A 19203-nucleotide genomic window follows, 5' to 3' on the forward strand; every position below is an offset into this window, starting at 1 on the left:
TTAAGCGGAAGGCGGGAGGTAAAAAAAATGGCTCTGTTTTAACAATCAGGCTCCAGATTATCTACCCGACTTGATTCCAGAATTGGTATCTGATATTAGTTATTATAATTTACAGACACAATATCGCTATTCAAGTGAATCATTCTCATCATCCATATCATTGTGGGACACTTTGTACATCAATATTAGACAGATTACTAACTTTTCATTGTGCATATTTTACACTGAAAGAATAAAGAACCTTCAAGCTATGTTTACTCTGGAGATTGCTTACTATCTGTATAACATACAAGGCTGCGAAACCGGTGTTGCACTCTTCAATCTGATTTGTTTAATGCAAACTTAGTAAAAATGTTAATTGTTTTTGTGGTTTTATCAATGAAGATGCTAAACATTATTTATTATACTGTAACAATTATTCGGCACTAAGGCTTTTAATGAAATCAATGTTTTTGCTGTCAATATTACAACTGAATTATTGCTTTCTAGAGATGAGACTTTGCGTTCTGACGAAAATGATCGTGTTTTATCTGTACAAACGTATATAAAAAGTACCAACACGGTGTATATTCATAACGCTTCCTTTCCGATAGAATCGGCGTTTTTGCTTCCTTTCCGAATCAGAAAACGCGTCCTTTCGGAGTTCCGATGACGACATCGCACAGGAGCACGAGCTAAAAGTGATTAAACCATTGTGGTGACGTCAGCCTATTAATTTACCGTAGATTCTTTTTCTAGAATCAACGCTTCCTAAATCTGCCGCTGAAATTGACCCACCAAATTAGATTCAATTGTTTCCTTTGTGTGCCTAATTTCATTAAGTTTGAATTGGCTAATTTACTGATTTCTGTTGGAATAAATTTAAAAATTTACCTTTATTTTTTGTAATTTGTATATGCCTTCACTGGGAATCGAACCCTTCCTTGAAATCTGTTATGTGTGACTGACATCAACACATTGACGAAACCTCTCGGCTACCAATGGGTTACACTATAGATGTCTATTTTATATATTTAAATGAACATCTGATATACATCGGTTCATCGGACACACAGGGCTTGTACCTTTATATAGACACAATAGGCAGTCGTATAGTATGAGTTGGTAGCCGCGAGGTTAGCATGGTTAAAATCAATGAGTTAAAGATAGGGATTTGTCGGTTTAGGTTCGAATCCTTGTATTCTCTCTGTTGTTCCAATTCTTAAATGATCCTGGTTTTTTTCTAATTTTGCATGTTATAGTGGATATTTTTGTAATAATAGCGAGTTTTACCGGTTTTTTTTTTTATATTATTATTGGCTATTTCACATGTTTGAAACAAAAATGATTTCATGGTTTCTTTTTCAAGAATCCACGCTTATCCATTGTATCTATATAACATAATGCTGCCGTCAAGAGGTAAGTTAAATAAAAATATGTAGCTCACGGAACTTTGCCGAATGTTTTGTCTTAATTTATACCAAGTTGATTTCATTAAAAAAATAATATAAACCAGTTTAAACAGTTCCACAATCTCAGCGTCGTTGACGATTACCGATAAAAAATACATTTGTTTCCTCAGAAACTATTTTAAAATGCATGAAGCATATTGATTTGCAAACTTTTCCGTGATTATATTTTTACTTATCAAATGGTTTTACCTTGTCTAGCTAACCTGAAACATCCGTATAACTCTTTTTTAAAAAAAACAAGGAAACTCTTCCTTTCCGATAAATCAGTCCCAGCGTCAATTTTGGAAACGCTTACTTTCGGAGTCTAAGGAAACGACTCCTTTTTCAGTTCCGATAAATCAGTCCCAGCGTCAATTTTGGAAACGCTTACTTTCGGAGTCTAAGGAAACGACTCCTTTTTCAGATTCACGTATAAGTAATGTTATTTTTAAATAAAAATGTAGCCGTACGCGCAGGCTAAGAAGTAAGCACGACTTTAACTTATTGTTTTTACGATATAAAAAGTATAAGATATGGACTTTGTGACAATGAGACAACATTTCATTAATATAGAACATGGTAAAATGTCACCGTGAATGATCACATTTTCGGTCAAGGTTGCATCTCCCATATCCTTTCTTATACATTAGCAAAATTGTAAGGCAGAACTTTGTATTTTGGCATTATTTAAAGAATAAAGGGCAGATTCTCAATGAAATGCACATATATATACTGTTACTTTCAGCCGAAAAAAATCAATTCTAAAAGAAAAAAGAGAGGACTCTGCCGGGCTTCGTGCACCGAAGAGAGCAAAGGTAACTTTTATATCTGAAGAAAACCAGACAATGCCAGACACATGTCTGGATTTGTAATTATCTTAGAACGTCACATGTTTGCATGCATGGGTGTTATCATGTCGATTATGTAATAGGACGCAGTTTTGTAAATCCTGAGTTGACAGACAAGACAATTCACATGATTCCTTAAGCAATGAAGTCGGGAAAATCAAAAGTTATCAATTTAAGTTTACACAGATCTAATTTTGTTGCATAAATGTTCATTTTAAAATATTTTTACAACATAATGCTGATCAATGCTTATATGAGATCCATCATTTTGATTTTTATAAGTCCCGGGACACCAAAATGTTTAAGCAGAGATGCATCTATCCACAGTCTGACCGTTGGTATAAACATTTTTAATTTATCTGAAAGGATGCGTTTCCTAGTAACTGTTATCTCAAAGGAAGCGTTTCCAAACTCTGAAAGGAGGCGTTTTGGTTGATGTTCAGAAAAAAAAACAGATTTTGCATGCTTGAAAAGGTTAGGAATCTTATAATATATACAAAATGAAAACTCAGAACTTATATTATAATCTAATTAATTGTATATTGTGTTAAACGGTCAATTGTTCTTGCATTCATGACTTTTATTTTTGATAAACTTGTTGTACTCGTCGACGCTCAGTCGGAAAGCAAGCCCTTATCTGTTTTTACTTGCCATTGGAGTCAGAAATAGATGTCTTTCTATCTTTTAAGCATGTGTCTGATTTTTAAATAAAACTGAGACTACTATAACACATGTGTTGTAGTAGTCTCAGAAGAAAATAATACCCAAATTGGCCGTCCTTTAACAAATACGGTACAGTAAAATGTAGTCTGTTAGTTTTTTCTTCTTTTTTTTTCACAGATAACCAAAAATTATAACGTTATATATATATAACCTATAAAAAAATAATAACGTATCTGTTGTAGTGTAAATCCGTATGCTTTCTGTAATCGATTGAAGACATTAGCAAATCTTATTTTGGATACTTGTTTATGTACTTTGTTCCGTCACCTATCAATTCTTTCAAGAATATTAGTATTTCATTGATAAATTGGCATAAAGGACACCTACCATTCAATCGTTGTAATCTTTTTCTGTGTAGTATCGGAAAGGACGCGTTTTCTGACTCGGAAAGGAAGCAAAAACGCCGATTCTATATCGGAAAGGAAGCGTTATGAATATACACCGTGGTTACTAAGTTCACTAACTGGTGTCTAATCCATTAGTCTTTTTGAACATTAAAATGTGTTTAAACTAAACCAAAACTACTTAACATTTTGATCCATATCATTAGTGTAAAGATTAGGTAAAATAAACATACCACTAAAAGGTACAAGTAAAATCACTTATAAAGATGCTCACAGTAAATGTGAAAGATTGATTTGACTATTCTGTTTGTGTCTCTCTAGGTCATACACTGTAAAATGGTGTTTAGATCCTAAACACATTTCTAAGCACATCTTTTGTGCACTTTTTTACATGTTTAGATCTAAACGTGTCTCAGTACAATGTGTTCAGGATTGTGTTTAGAATCGTGTTTAGCTTAGAAATAAGTGTTTAATTTCTAAACACTTTCAGTTTTAAACACAATAAAAGTGTTTAAATTCAAGACATGTTTAGATATTATGTGCTTACTGAGAAATGTGTTTAGAAATTAAACACAATCCTAAACACGTTTAGATCTAAATATGTGATACAAGTGTTTAATTTCTAAGCACGACTTTTACAGTGTATACAATAGCTCCTCGCGTGTTCAGGTACTTGCACGACTTTTACAGTGTATACAATAGCTCTTCACGTGTTCAGGTACTTGCACGACTTTTACAGTGTATACAATAGCTCTTCACGTGTTCAGGTACTTGCACGACTTTTACAGTGTATACAATAGCTCTTCACGTGTTCAGGTACTTGCACGACTTTTACAGTGTATACAATAGCTCTTCACGTGTTCAGGTACTTGCACAACTTTTACAGTGTATACAATAGCTCTTCACGTGTTCAGGTACTTGCACAACTTTTAAAATTTTTGGTTTGAGCGTTCTTGATGAAAGTAAATAAAAAAAAGAACTTCGGACGCACCAAACGTTATAGAATGTTATTTTCAACTCTGAAAATAAAAATCAATTAAGGTTCTTTTAAAATCAACTTGCTGATAAGAAATCAGGTCTATCATCAACTGCTGAATTTAAAAGTATATTTTATTTATTAACGTTATAAACAAGAGCATACATGATCTTGCTAATTGCCCTCCCCAAAAAAACAACAAACAAACAATAAAAAAAAACATAAAACACACCAAGCATAATGGTTGAACAACAGGATGATAACCTTCATTAATACAGTGGCGGATCCAGGGGGAAAAGGGGGGTGGTTCCGGGGGTCGGAACCCCCTTCTTTTGACGATCAATGCTTTTGAATGGAGACATATGGTTGGAACCCCTCTTTTAAAAATGGCTGGATCCGCCCCTGCAATATGTCTCATAAGCCAAATATTTAAGCAATTTTGTCATTTAGTTCAGTGGCCTAGAACTTAAACATGAATTGCCATTTTTTTAATATTCCGATTATAGCGTCCTGGGACTGACCTTTGAATTTAAGATAGAATTTTTTATTCAGTAGCTTTATAATCCTGGTACCTTTGATAACTATTTACACCACTGGGTGGATGCCGCTGCTGGTGAACGTTTCGTCCCCGAGGGTATCACCAGCCCAGAAGTCAGCACTTCGGTGTTGACATGAATATCAATTATATGGTCATTTTTATAAATTTCCTGTTACAAAACTTTGAATTTTTCGGAAAACTAAGGATTTTCTTATCCCAGGAATAGATTACCTTAGCCGTATTTGGCACAACTTTTTGGAATTTTGGGTCCTCAATGCTCTTCAACTTTGTACTTGTTTGGCTTTATAACTATTTTGATCTGAGCGTCACTGATGAGTCTTATGTCGACGAAACGCGCGTCTGGCGTATTAAATTATAATCCTGGTACCTTTGATAACTATTTGAACATTCCACGGTCTTTTTTCGTTTACTTTGATTGCATTTTTCGATCTGACGATGCTAGCACAAAATGATGAACGAAGTACAATGCCAACATAAACACTAAACATTTCTTCAACGTGTACAATACATGAATAAAAAGTATAAAATGCACTATTTTTTATTTATTTCTAATTTACAGGACAGAATACAGATCCTCAAACATACATTATCATTGTTTCTGAAGGGCAACGTTTTTTCCATCAGGAACCAGATGAGTTATTTCCTTGAATGACTTAATGACATACCCTTCCGGAGCGCTTATATCACCCCCGGTTTTTGGTGGGGTTCGTGTTGCTCAGTCTTTAGTTTTCTATGTTGTGTTTTGTGTACTGTTGTTTGTCTTTGGTCTTTTTTTTTGCCATATATTTTGGTATCTTTCGCCTCTCTTTTTAACATACCACATTTTTAACTAACTAAGTTTTGCTCTGTTTAGTACAGATCTTGCAAATGTGAACCGTTAACAAACGACGTAGTTCCCATAAGTAATAACAGTGACACGTTCTGAAAGAGTAAGACGTAACAGCAAGGTTTAGAAATCTTCTGTGTTAAATAGCACTAAGTAAGGCGTGGTGTATAGATAATATTTATTTCCAATAGAGGAACCCATTGCAGGCAAACATCAGTACAATTATTAGATAAATACATATGAATTATACAAATTACAAACTTTAAATAAGAAATATCTTAAATCTGGAATATATCATTATATTCAGAGTTTCTTGAGCATGTGCCAGAAACAGCACTATATTCCAGACGTAGATAAAAAGGAAAAAAATGATACGGGAGTGATTGTCCAATTTAAACCAATGTTGTTTGGTAAACTGCTTGGATCCGTTGAACATACGATATTAAAAAGGCATGTGAGCTTTTTCAGGAACTTTTCTGTTAATATTCTTGTCTGCTTGTTCCTTTGACTGTTTTTCTGTACGCTCATAAGGACGTTTAAGAGTATCATGACAAAGAGTAACTCCAAATCCTGGACGATCTGGTAAATCTATAAATCCATCCTTTGGAAGTGGTTCATCTACGAAAAGATTGCCAAAATATGGTGTAATTTTGTCTGCTTTTGGGCTAAGATTTATGAATTCGGCTACAGGACAATTCCGAAACGCATACTGCAGATGGTAGGAATACACGCTTGATCCATGGGGAATTATGATTGTATCATATGGAGAAGCCATGGCACACACTCGACGCGCCTCGGTAATACCTCCGAGCCAAGTTATATCTGGCTGCAGAATATCAACACACCCTGCGGTAATTAGTTGCTGAAATCCGTATCTACTGTATTCATGCTCTGCTGTGGTCAACATTACGCTACTTCCGCGTAAGGCGCTACGAACCTCGTTATATCCAGTGTAATTATCTGGTGGTAGAAACTCTTCCATCCATTTCAGCCCGTATTTTTCAAGTTCTTTAGCTAATTTAATTGCATATGGCACAGTAAGAGCCATGTAACAGTCTAACATAAGCGGAAAGTTTGGACCAACCTTCTCTCTCCAATTCTTAAAGAACTCCACATTTTTACGGAAACCTTCATCGCCTGCTGCTGGCCCGTATGGACATGGTACTTTCGCACCGACGAAACCAAAGTCTTTAGCTATATCTGGTCGTGCTGTTGTACAGTAGACTGGAAGTCTATCTTTTGTTTTCCCGCCAAGTAAAGCATAAACTGGTTCCTTTCGGATTTTTCCCAATAAATCCCAGATAGCAATATCTACGGCGCTTATTGCCTGAACAGACAAACCTTTTCTTCCATAATTCCAGGTAGCACGAAACATTTGATCCCAAATAAGCTCAACATCTCGAGGATCTTGACCTTCGACAAAACGACTTAAATGTTTTTCAACTATATAACACCCAGGTTCTCCGCCAATAGTGATCCCGACACCTGTCGTTCCATCCGTGGCTTCCACCTCGACTACAAGGGATCCAAGCGCATTAATACCCCATGATTTTCTGGTCGCTGAATACTGTTCGTAACCCGACATTGGATTAGCGACAGGGGTCGGGAACCCGTTAATCCAGTGATCGTCTTGCACATCATGACAGTCGGCTCCCTGGTCTCCTAGCGACTGCTGCTCAGTAACAAAGGCTCGAACAGCTTTAATTCTGGGGAAATCTCTGCACTTATTGTTCGACATGATGAACCTTTTTTGATGAATTGCAATCTTCCGATGGTTAACAGGTGTAGTTATCAGTACGTACGTGGCTATGTAAATTCATCCTATGCTTATTTGTCAACAACACCTTACCTATCAAATACTAGCTTTATTTATATAAAGGTATCTTATAGTTGATAAACACCGTCCGTGGGAAAGATAGAGATAGATGGGGCAATTGATAATGGAGATTAAATAAAGAGCTCATTGAAGGTCGCATCAGTCGGCCCGATAAATTACGGGGCAACAGTTAATTAAAGTCCACAATATAAACAATCATATGGAAAGCAGTTGATAATTTATCCTTCATTCTGTTATTTTTGTTATGTTATGTTTTTATCGTTTTAACAATTATTGATAAATGTTATTGTTAATTCACAGCGTCTGGTATTTATGGAAGTCATTTATTCGCTTATATTTTTTATAGTTTGAAATAATACAAAATTGTGTCTTTATTTATTCTTTATTTTCATCTCTGTTTTACCGTTTTTGTATTGCAGAAGGGTTATCTGTTCATGCCATTGAAGTACACTCGGAAGTACAGCTGTTTATAGCAAAGTGTAGGACGTTGGGATTTTTATATCACAAATCATCAAGTACTTTTTAGTACTTTGAGTGTGCTTCAGTAATTGAATGCATTCTTGATCTTTCTTGAAAGGTATTATTTGGTGTTGGTCCAATTGAACTGGTGTTTTTGTTCGTGAGGCATTACGTTTATCGTACCAAATCTAACAGGACATGGCTTAGAAGATATACATCACACACAGCCAATCGGACACCCTCCTTATCATTGGTTTTACCGCCAGATGGAATAAGTCCAGGTGATCATATAGTGCTACCCAAGTCAACTAATTGGGGTAACATAATCCCCCGCCCCCTGAAAAAAAGAAACATTACATACAATAATTGAACAAAAACATTAAGATAATAAACTTTATCAATATTTGTAATACGGCAATAATAATGTAAACTGTGTGTGAGATGCCACTTCTTATTAGATATATATTCCTGCAGTTGGAATCATAATGCGAAAAAAAAACTCGAGTACAGCCAAAACGACTAATGTGACACAGCTGCTTATGTGAAGCGGCGAAAATGTTTTATTATAAATGAAATAGTTGACATATGGCACATTTAACTTGTTTAAATGTGAGGTAGGAAACAACTGTTCAATGAAAGAAATGTTATTGCCTGGTCGTTTATTTAAGGCTGAGGTTGCAATTTCAGGCCATTAAAATTTACCAGTGATATATTAATTTTATCCTTAGAAAGTCAGTATTTCCTGTCTTTGAATTATTTCTCAATGCATGTAATTGCATATAATTTTGTAGGTGTAGCTTATTCAGAAGGTACGATTCAGAACATCAATAAATAAAGCGGTTGAGTCATATAAGCTTATATTAAACTCCAAATCGACGGTCAATTATTTGCGCCTTTAATTGAAATCTTTTTCCTTCCGTTCAAGTCGTTTGATAGCTGAGCGTGCAGTTTTGTTTGTACATTGCATGGTAGCTATCGTGAATCTATAAACAGATAATATGATAGTTCAAATATGTTGATAAGTTTTCTTACGATAACCAAATTCACCAGATAGTTTAATTTATATTTAACCTATAGCTGTACAATGTAACCTATGGGAATGCAACAAGAGTATAAATCTCAATAACCGAAAATTATACCATAGCTATCTATGGTATAATTTTCACAATTATACCATGGTTTTGTTGTATTTGGTATTCGAAAAGAAAAAAAGGAAGATAGCAAGGCCTATTCGAGGCCGCCTGATTTTTTTTAAATAGGAACAACAGAGTCAGTGTAGGGGCCACTAAGCTAAACCGCCCGCTTTGCACCAGCCGATATAAATGAATGCCTAGGGTGGGAATCGAACCCACATACACCAACTCCGTTGTCCTATATTTTTAAATGAACGAAAATTCGATTCAAGAACAAAGTTTTAAAAAAAAAGTATATATAAATATATTATTATATTATACTTGAAAATATAATTCGATTTTCGGTTATTGAGATGTATACTTGGATTGTAGTCCCTTAGGATCAACTGTATAGCTACATGTAAAGGTTGAAATTTGCCGTGGCGGCTTTTTAAGGGGGAGGAAGGGGGAAGGCATGCCCCTTTCAAGAAGCTTTATATATGGTAAATGCATAGATATTTCGTTTTATTACTCCAAATATTGGATGGCTAGACCCCCCCCCCCCCCCTCCTTTTCAAAATCCTGGATCCGTATCCGATTTTATATACATCTTAATTTAACGATTTGCTTAAGTAATAACTATAATGTTGGGCCGTTAAGAATAGAAAGCGTCTGGTTACTCTAAATAAAGGTGAACTTTTGTTTAAATTATCTATAGTCTACATGTGATTTTTAATGATCTTTAATCGTGATCATTTTGAAATCCTTTTTAATTAGATTCAATTAAATGAACAACTTGGGCTTCTGGTACAAATTAAAACATGGAATGATTCATCCAAACTCTCAGAAAGATTCTTGTGAATTAAATTTCCACAGAATTATAAATTAATACCAAAAACTTAAAAACATTTCAAATATTTTGATAAAATAAAATAAAAAACTAACCCTTTGCAGTTCAACTTTAAATCTGGGTTCCAGAAATCTTTCAAACTATATCTTGCGTCCATATACATACAGAACATATAATTCCTTCAACAGTTTTTAGTCTGTAACGTTACCCGTCACCAATGTAGATGTGCATCCATCGCTGTCGAAAAATCTTGTCCAACTGATTTCCCCGCTGTTTCAGAAGCCCGTGCGTATTTTATAAAGTAGGCGGAGCTTAATGTGTAAGGTCCTAAAAGGGTAATTTGACCGATTCTTATCAAAATTATTTTTGAAGTTAATAAACAAAAATATATGAAATATACATTTTTAAACAACAACATATGCAATAGGTTAAAACAGATATTTCATATATTTTGGTTAGTTTTGTGGTGTTTCGTAAATTATACCATAGTTTTTTGTTGAAACCCCTCGGCAACCTCACTCGACTTCGTCTCGTGAGGTTATTGCCGGGGGTTTCAACAAAAGCTATGGTATAATTTACGAAACACCACAAAACTATTCAAAAGATATGAAATATCTATAACATATCAAGGTCAGACTAACAACGATAGTGTTGATACAATTATAATATAAGAAATAAATCAGAGATTTGTTGAGGTAAACGCAAATTAGACAGATCATGCACGGAGACCAAAACATCAACATTTAAAAGCGCATTAAATCGGCGGATGTTGGGTCTTCATTTGACACTTACTTTAATCCAAAGTTAAAATTGATCGATGTTCTGTATAATTTTATTTTTGCTGCATTTTTTCTGAATAAAATCGATTCCGTACTTCGAGTTTGTGACATGCATATATGTTTTACTTAATACATTTATTCTTTTCTGAATTCTATCTATAAATTTCTTTCTAGCATTACTCAAAACAATGTTTCTTTGCACCTGTACATGACTTTATTGTATGAAATCTTCTTGCAAGCAAATCAGCCGTTTTTTTGTGTGCAATAAGACATATTTCCTATATCGGCGGTTGGAATACTTTCAAGTTATGCATGCTAAGTGTTACTGCAAGCATTGTTTGATATGGTGACTTTCGTTTTTAGGTGTGTTTATGTCATATGCATACAATACTAAAATTATTATTTCATTTTTGTTGTTTTGTTTTTGTCGTGTAAGTGATCATAATTTAGAAATTGAATTAGGACGTTATAAAAAAATTCAAAGAGAACACAGACTGTGCAAAGTTTGTAAAGTTTTAGATGATGAGGAACACTTTTTCCTTCATTGCCAAATTAACAGTAATGTAAGACATTCCCTTATAAATGCAATTAAAACCCATTATCCTAATTTTAACCAGCTTGACTCAAACTCTAAACTTAAAACTATTCTAGATCCCAATAAAAATATTTTGTCTAGTGTTGTAGACTATATAAAGCAATCTATGGAATTGCGAAAATAAGGTCCACATTGGTCAATTATTATATATATATATATATATTATTAATATCAACTTGACTTGTTTAAAACATTTATCATGTATTATGTTTCTTGTCACTTGTGTATACAATGTACTATGTTTGCTTTTTAGCCCGCCAGGGTTTCATGTTTTGCAATAAAGTTTATATGTATACAGTTTGATCCTTTTTGGTGATATAACTCTTCAACTGTTTCGATTCTTATACAACTTTGGTTCTCAAATATTCGGCTTTGAGTGTTCCTGATGAAGGTAAATCCAGAAAATCGCTCCGGACCCATGAAATTCATAACGTGTTGTTTTCATTTTTGACAGCACTGGGTCGATACCTCTGCTGGTGGACTATCATTCCCCGAGAGTATCAACAGCTCAGTAGTCAGTATTTCGGTACTGACATGATTTATTACAAAGTTCTCTAAAATTGTCCGTTTATAAATTTGGAAATTTTAAAGAAACTAAGGTTCCAACTCCTTCAGGCAGAGTTGAACTTAGATGGATTTGGCAATTTTTAGGTCCTTTTTGGTCATACAACTCTTCAACTGTTTCGGTTCTTACAATATTTGGCTAACAGATATTCGGCTTTGAGTGTTCCTGATGAAGATAAATCCTTAAAAGTGCTTCGGACGCATGGAAATATCAAGCAATTAGAAACGAAAGACCTACCATTTCTGGCTGACAACAAATGGAAATATCAAGCAAGTAGAAACGAAAGACCTATCATTTCTGGCTGAGGACAAATGGAAATATCAAGCAAGAAGAAACGAAAGACCTACCATTTTTGGCTGAGGACAAAGGGAAATATCAAGCAAGCACAAACGAAAGACCTACCATTTCTGGCTGAGGACAAATGGAAATATCAAGCAAGCACAAACGAAAGAACTACCATTTCTGGCTGAGGACAAATGGAAATATCAAGCAAGTACAAACGAAAGACCTATCATTTCTTGCTGAGGACAACTGAAATATCAAATTAAATTGTTTAAGAATGTTTTTTGAAAACATTTATTTCAAACGACCTCATTGTTACAAGGAAGAACACTTAAAATGGCATATGCGCTTTTTCCACAACAGCCTTCTTAATATTTCGGTCTGCTTGTTCTTGGCTTTGTTCCTCTGTTCTCTGATAGGGACGTCTGAGTGTATCGCGACAAAGAGTTACACCAAATCCAGGACGATCTGGTAAATCAATGAATCCGTTAGCTGGCAGAGGTTCGTCTAGGAAAAGACCACTAAAGAATGGGGATATTGTATCAGCCTTTGGACTTAAATTGATAAATTCAGCAATTGGACAGTTTTGAAAAGCATATTGTAGATGGTATGAATACACACTTGATATATGAGGAATTACCATAATATCATAAGGAGATGCCATTGCGCATATCCTACGTGCTTCGGTAATACCTCCGAGCCAAGTGATGTCTGGCTGAAGAATATCTACACATCCTCTTGAAATCAACTGTTCAAATCCATATCTGCTGTACTCATGCTCCCCTGTAGTAAGAAGGACAGTGCTGCCGCGCATTGAATCACGAACATCGCTGTATCCGGTGTAATTATCTGGCGGAAGAAATTCTTCGATCCACTTCAGTCCATATGTTTCTAGTGCTTTTGCGAGTTTGATAGAATACGGTACAGTCAATGCCATGTAACAGTCTAACATTAAAGGAAAATCAGGTCCGACCTTTTCCCGCCAGTTCTTGAAAAATTCTACATTCTTTCGAAAACCTTCATCACCAGCTGATGGCCCATAAGGACACGAAACCTTTGCCCCTACAAATCCAAGCTCTTTTGCAATGTCTGGTCGCGTAGTCGTGCAATAAACAGGGAGTCTCTGTTTAGTTTTACCGCCAAGCAAGGCATATACTGGCTCTTGTCTAATTTTTCCAATCAAATCCCAAAGCGCAAGATCAACTGCGCTTATTGCTTGAACCGATAGCCCTTTCCTACCGTAATTCCACGTCGCCCGAAACATCTGGTCCCACATAAGTTCAACATCTCTGGGGTCCTGACCTTCAATGAATCGACTAAGATGATGTTCCACTATGTAGCATCCAGGTTCTCCACCGATTGAGATCCCCACACCAGTCGTACCGTCAGTGGCTTCAACTTCGACAACTAAGGAGCCAAGTGCGTTAATGCCCCATGATTTCCATGTGGCTGCATACTGATCATATCCCGACATAGGATTTGCAATTGGTGTTGGATATCCATTAATCCAGTGTTTATCATCAACGTCATAACAGTCTGCTCCTTGGTCCTTTCCTTTGTCATCACTGGCATTGTTGTCAGAAATGTAAGCTCGGACTGCTTTTATACGAGGAAATTTCCGACATGTTGTCTTAATTATAGTAGTCATTTTACAACCAAGCTTGAAAACCTGATAAATAAGTATAATGATAAAAAACATCTGATAGTGAAAGATAACGTATGCCATCTCACGGACAGCAAAGTTGATGATAAACAGATGAATAATTTTCTTAACCAAAAGGTCAGATGCGATATTGTCAATTTCCTTTTCTTATCAACTTTTTTTAATAAAATCAATATGAAAACAGCTTGGTAGCCAAAATATACTTTGATGGATTGTAAAGTTGGATGCCTTCCTTCGGAAATGCATGTCATTCATGTAACGAACAATTCCTCCGATAAAAACGCTTCCCCCTCTTTTTATGCCGAATTCATAGAACAGAAACAAACTTCAAGTACTTTCAAAGCGGTTTGTGTTTGTACCGGCCGACAAAACAGCCAACATGTGGTGCTGGTATGCCGTAAATACTACATGGACGTTCTTAAGAATGAGATTTTAAATTCTTCTACATTCAAGTCCGTGCGCTCCACAGAGAGTCATATAGTAAACAAGCATATCAAAACCACATCACAGCTTAAGGCCTCTTCTGAACAATTGAAGGTCCCTACTAAGGATTGGTTACCTAAACTACACACAAAAAAGTCAAATATCGTATCATCTCGGCCTCTAGTAAGTGATCTACAACTGATCTTTCAGTGCCTTTTTTTTTAAACTAGTTCCATAACTAATATCAAAGAATCTATCATTAACTTTTGTAATAAAATATATGAAAATAGTGGAATTAACTAATTTTGGAGTGTAAAAAATTCCTTGGATGTTTTAGATAAATTACGTGCTTTTGATAGTCCTTTTGATTCTGTTGACAGTTTTGACTTTTCAACTCTTTACACTACACTTCCACACAATCTTATCAAACAAAAGTTTTCCTATTTAATTAACTGGTCGTTTGGTAAATCTGAATGCAAATATATTTGCTGCAACTCATTTAAAGCCTTCTTCTCTAATGAGAAAGGTAAATATGCTAGATATACTTACTGGAGGTGTGATGAGATGATTGAAGCTGTTAATTTTCTCCTTTATAACAATTATGTACGTTTCGGCAATAAAGTTTATCGACAGGTAGTATGTATTCCTATGGGCACCAATTGCGCCCCTTTAATATCAGACTTGTTCTTGTACTGTTATGAATCACAGTTTATGACCAAACTCAGTACAGACCCGTCTAAATTGCATTTAATTGATAAATTCAACAACACTTACCGTTATCTTGATGATATTTTTTCGTTAAATAATCAAGAATTTTTTAAATATCCTGCCGAAATTACTCAAAGGAACTTACTCTAAATAATTCAAATGTAAATGGTAATAACTGTCCTGTCCTAGATGTAGATATTTCAGTTTCACACGGGAAACTCTACACTTAAATTTACGACAGAAGGGACGATTTTTCGTTCCCTATTGTTAATTTTCCTTTTCTGGACGGTGATGTTCCTTTGGCACCATCTTACGGTGTTTATATATCACAACTCGTTCGCTACGCCCGTGTCTACTGTGACGTTTTGGATTTCAATGAACGTAATCTATGTATTACTGGTAAATTATAAGTCAGGGATTTCGTTACCACAAATTACTTAAAACCTTTACTAAATTCTTCCATAGATATAAAGATTTGGTTTTGAAGATTGGTTGTACCTGTAGAAAACTCATTTCAAACGGGATAGCAAATCCTAATTTTTACGAAGATGTTGTTTACCGAGCCCGGAAATTTAGAAACGATCCGGGTAAACATATCGATCCTTTAAATAAACTTATTCTAAAAGGGTACCAATTCAACACTGTAATTAGATCTTTGAATATTGTTTTTATTGGTATTAAAATTGATTTTGTTATCAGTAAATTAAAATCAAACTAAGTATTATTTTTATATGTATATACATATGCATATTCATGGCTCTACAAGCTGTCGATACCTGTATCTTGGCATTGCACAAGGTCGTGTATTTCTCTGACTGTTTATGACGTCTTTACACTAAATCTATTGAATGTTGGATGTGTACTGATTGATATTTTAGTCTTAGATGCATGATTTTTTATTGGTTGTTATTGGCTTTGAACAACTAGCTGTCAGTAACTACGAGTACTCTCAGATCTGTACTTAGTGTCTTTTTGTTGTGGGGATGTATAAATACCCTGGCACGTCCACTCTGTGTTTTTGTTACTTGTTTTTGCTTTGTATCTATCTGATGAGTTAAACCCTTTTCAACTGATTTTTATAGTTTGTTCATATGTTGTACTGTTACACCACTGTCCAAGATTAGGGGGAGGGTTGGGCACCCGCTAACATGTTTAACCCCGCCACATTCTGTATGTGCCTGTCCCAAGTCAGGATCCTGTAATTCAGTGGTTGTCGTTTGTTGCTGTATATCATATTTGTTTTTCGTTTATTATGTTGTACATAAATCAGGCCATTAGTTTTCTCGTTTGAATACTTTTACATTTGTCATTTCGGGGCCTTCTATGGCTGACTATGCGGTATTGGCTTTGCTCATTGTTGAAGGCCGTACGGTGACCTATAGTTGTTAATTTCTGTGTCATTTGGTATCTTGTGGAGAGTTGTCTCATTAAGGAAATGTTTTATCATGATTTACTCCTTTTTAGACTGTAATATTCAGTTTTCTGTCTATGAAGAAATAACATAAAAAATGTGGTGCACACTGAATAACTCGCGTAGCGGGTTATTCAAAAGTGTGCACCACATTTTTTATGTTATTTCGAATAGACAAAAAAAGTATTACAGTCATTCCTTATAATTTAATTCTAAAAATTCGTAAGGGTTCCGCGGAACCCAGTGTCTCGCCTACTTTTCTGTTAATCGCAGGCTCAACAAAAATGAGGAAGTAAATCAATAAAAATATTCCCCTTGATACTATCTTCTGATTGTAAGAAGCTTCTGTCCAAGTTTGGTAAAAATCCAGGAGAGTTTATGAATCTAATAAATGTTTAAAAACTTTAACTGCAGACTGAATGTAATGTTAATTGGAAGAAAACAAATTTCCTTCTAGATACTAGCATTTGATCATAAACAAGCTTCTGTCCAAGTTTGGTTCAAATCCAAAATAGTATAAGAAAGTTATTAAAATTTTAAAAACTTTAACCACAGAGTGAATATGTTGTTTCCTGGCAGAAAATCTAAGTCCATTTAAAAGTAAAATACGGAAAAAATGGATTTATTTTTTTACAAAATTTCCTTCTAGATACTAGCTTTTGATCATAAGCAAGCTTCTGTCCAAGTTTGGTACAAATCCAAAATAGTATAAGAAAGTTATTAAAATTTTAAAAACTTTAACCACAGAGTAAATATGTTGTTTCCTGGCAGAAAATCTAAGTCCATTAAAAGTAAAATAAGGAAAAAATGGATTTATTTTTTTACAAAATTTACTCCTAGATACTATCTTATGATCATAAACAAGCTTCTGTCCAAGTTTGGTACAAACCCAGGATAGTTCTTCTTCTTCTTCTTCCATATACTGCCCACATTCAACATGATGAATATTCTGGCAAGTTGCGCATGATTAAAAACAGGTTAAAAACAGGATAAAAACAAATTGTTCTGTTGATTTAGTTTGTGGTTTTGGTGACTTGAGACTTGAATATCTCAAGAGACTTTGCTGTGGCGGTATCTGGTGGCAGTTTGTTCCAATCCTTGACGGTGTTTATGAAGAAGGACCATTTCCTACAGTCTTTGGTGGCTGGCTGTAATAGGTAAGTATGTTGTCCTGTCCGGTTTGAGCTTCTTGTTGGTTTTTGTAGATATTTATTCTTGTCTATGGCTACAAGGTCGTTTGTTATTTTGTAACACATGATGAGTCGTGCTTCTTTTCGTCTTGTTTGTAAGCTTTTCCATCCTAATTCATTTATCATGTTGCTGACACTTGATCTATTTCTATGTCTGCTGGTTACATATCGTGCAGCTCTTCTTTGTACCTTTTCAATTTTATCTATGTGGTTTTGCTGGTACGGGTCCCATACTGTCGTGGCGTATTCCATTTGCGGTCTTACTAATATTTTATAGGCATGCTCTTTGATGGATTTTGAGCTAATGTGGAGGTTTCGATGTAGGAAACCAAGGCTTCGGCTGGCTTTTCCTGTGATGTTGTTTATATGTTCTCCCCAATCTAGATCATTTGCGATGGTGCAGCCTAGGTATTTAGTTGATGTTTCATGCACCAGAGTATGGCCGTGGAGTTTATAGTCCCACTTGGTTGGCTTTTTCTTTTTTGTAACAGTGAGGACACTACATTTTTCAGGATGGAACTCCATTTTCCAGAGTTCTTCCCATTTTGCCAGTTTGTCCAGGTCTTCTTGGAGTTTATGGCAGTCGCTGTCTGATGAAATTGTCAAATAGACCACAGTATCGTCCGCAAACAGTCTCACTGTGGAGTGTAAGCCTTCTGGTAGGTCGTTGATGTAGAACAGAAAAAGACTGGGTCCTAATACTGATCCTTGCGGTACTCCGGATTCTACTTTTACTTTGTCAGATGTTTCGCCTTCAACAACTACTACCTGGGTTCTATTGGTGAGAAATTCCTTTATCCATTTGTTTGTTTTACTTCGGATGCCATAATGGTGTAATTTATGGAGGAGTAAGCTGTGGGACACCTTATCAAAAGCTTTTGAAAAGTCAAGTATTAGCAGATCTGATTGTTTTCCGTTTTCCAGGTTTTTTGTGATGTCATCGATACATTCAAGGAGTTGTGTTTCGCATGATCTTTTACTTCTGAAGCCGTGTTGTAATGGGTATAGTATGTTATTTACCTCTGCATGTTTCATGATGTTACTGGTGACTATGTGTTCTATTATTTTGCAGCAAATACATGTTAGGGATATTGGCCTATAGTTAGCTGCTATGTATTTCTGGCCTTTCTTATATGCCGGAGTGACATTTGCAGTTCGCCAGTCATCGGGTATCTTTCCTTCCTCCATTGAAAAATTGTATATGATGGTTAAGATTGGAGCAATTTCACTGGCTAGTTCTTTCAGAATCATTGGCTTGATGTTGTCTGGTCCAGCAGCCTTGTGTGGTTTTAGATTTTTCAGCTGTTTTTCCACTCCATTAATTGTGATGATTATTTGTTCGCTGTCTGGATAATTTTCTGGTAGATCTGACATGAGTTTTTTCTTTTCAAAATCTCGTTTACTGATTGGACATGCAGCAGTGAAGACTGATTGAAATTGATCATTTAGAATATTTGCTTTATTTATTGGGTCAGTTTCTAATTTCCCATTTCTTCTAAGTGGTGCTACTCCATTTTTATCACTTTTCTTGTGTTTGATATAGGTCCAGAATCTTTTTGTTGGTGAACGGATGTCCTCGTTATCTTCTGGAGTTATTATGTCTTCTATATACTTCCAATAGGC

The 19203-nt window shown here is 35.3% G+C and overlaps 2 protein-coding genes across 2 annotated transcripts; both read right to left on the bottom strand.

Annotated features, from left to right (window-relative positions):
- Nucleotides 1-5872: 5872 nt before the first annotated feature.
- Nucleotides 5873-7522, bottom strand: LOC127707886 (L-rhamnonate dehydratase-like). Its single transcript, XM_052212641.1, has one exon. It carries the CDS (start codon nucleotides 7442-7444, stop codon nucleotides 6149-6151), a length of 1296 nt encoding a protein of 431 aa, XP_052068601.1. The 5' UTR covers nucleotides 7445-7522; the 3' UTR covers nucleotides 5873-6148.
- A 4994-nt stretch (nucleotides 7523-12516) lies between these two features.
- LOC127707648 (L-rhamnonate dehydratase-like) lies at nucleotides 12517-13885 on the bottom strand. Its single transcript, XM_052212285.1, has one exon. It carries the CDS (start codon nucleotides 13882-13884, stop codon nucleotides 12517-12519), a length of 1368 nt encoding a protein of 455 aa, XP_052068245.1. The 5' UTR covers nucleotide 13885.
- Nucleotides 13886-19203: the final 5318 nt, after the last annotated feature.

The sequence above is a fragment of the Mytilus californianus genome, unplaced genomic scaffold (assembly GCF_021869535.1).
Source record: "Mytilus californianus isolate M0D057914Y unplaced genomic scaffold, xbMytCali1.0.p SCAF_7, whole genome shotgun sequence".
Lineage (NCBI taxonomy): Eukaryota > Metazoa > Mollusca > Bivalvia > Mytilida > Mytilidae > Mytilus > Mytilus californianus.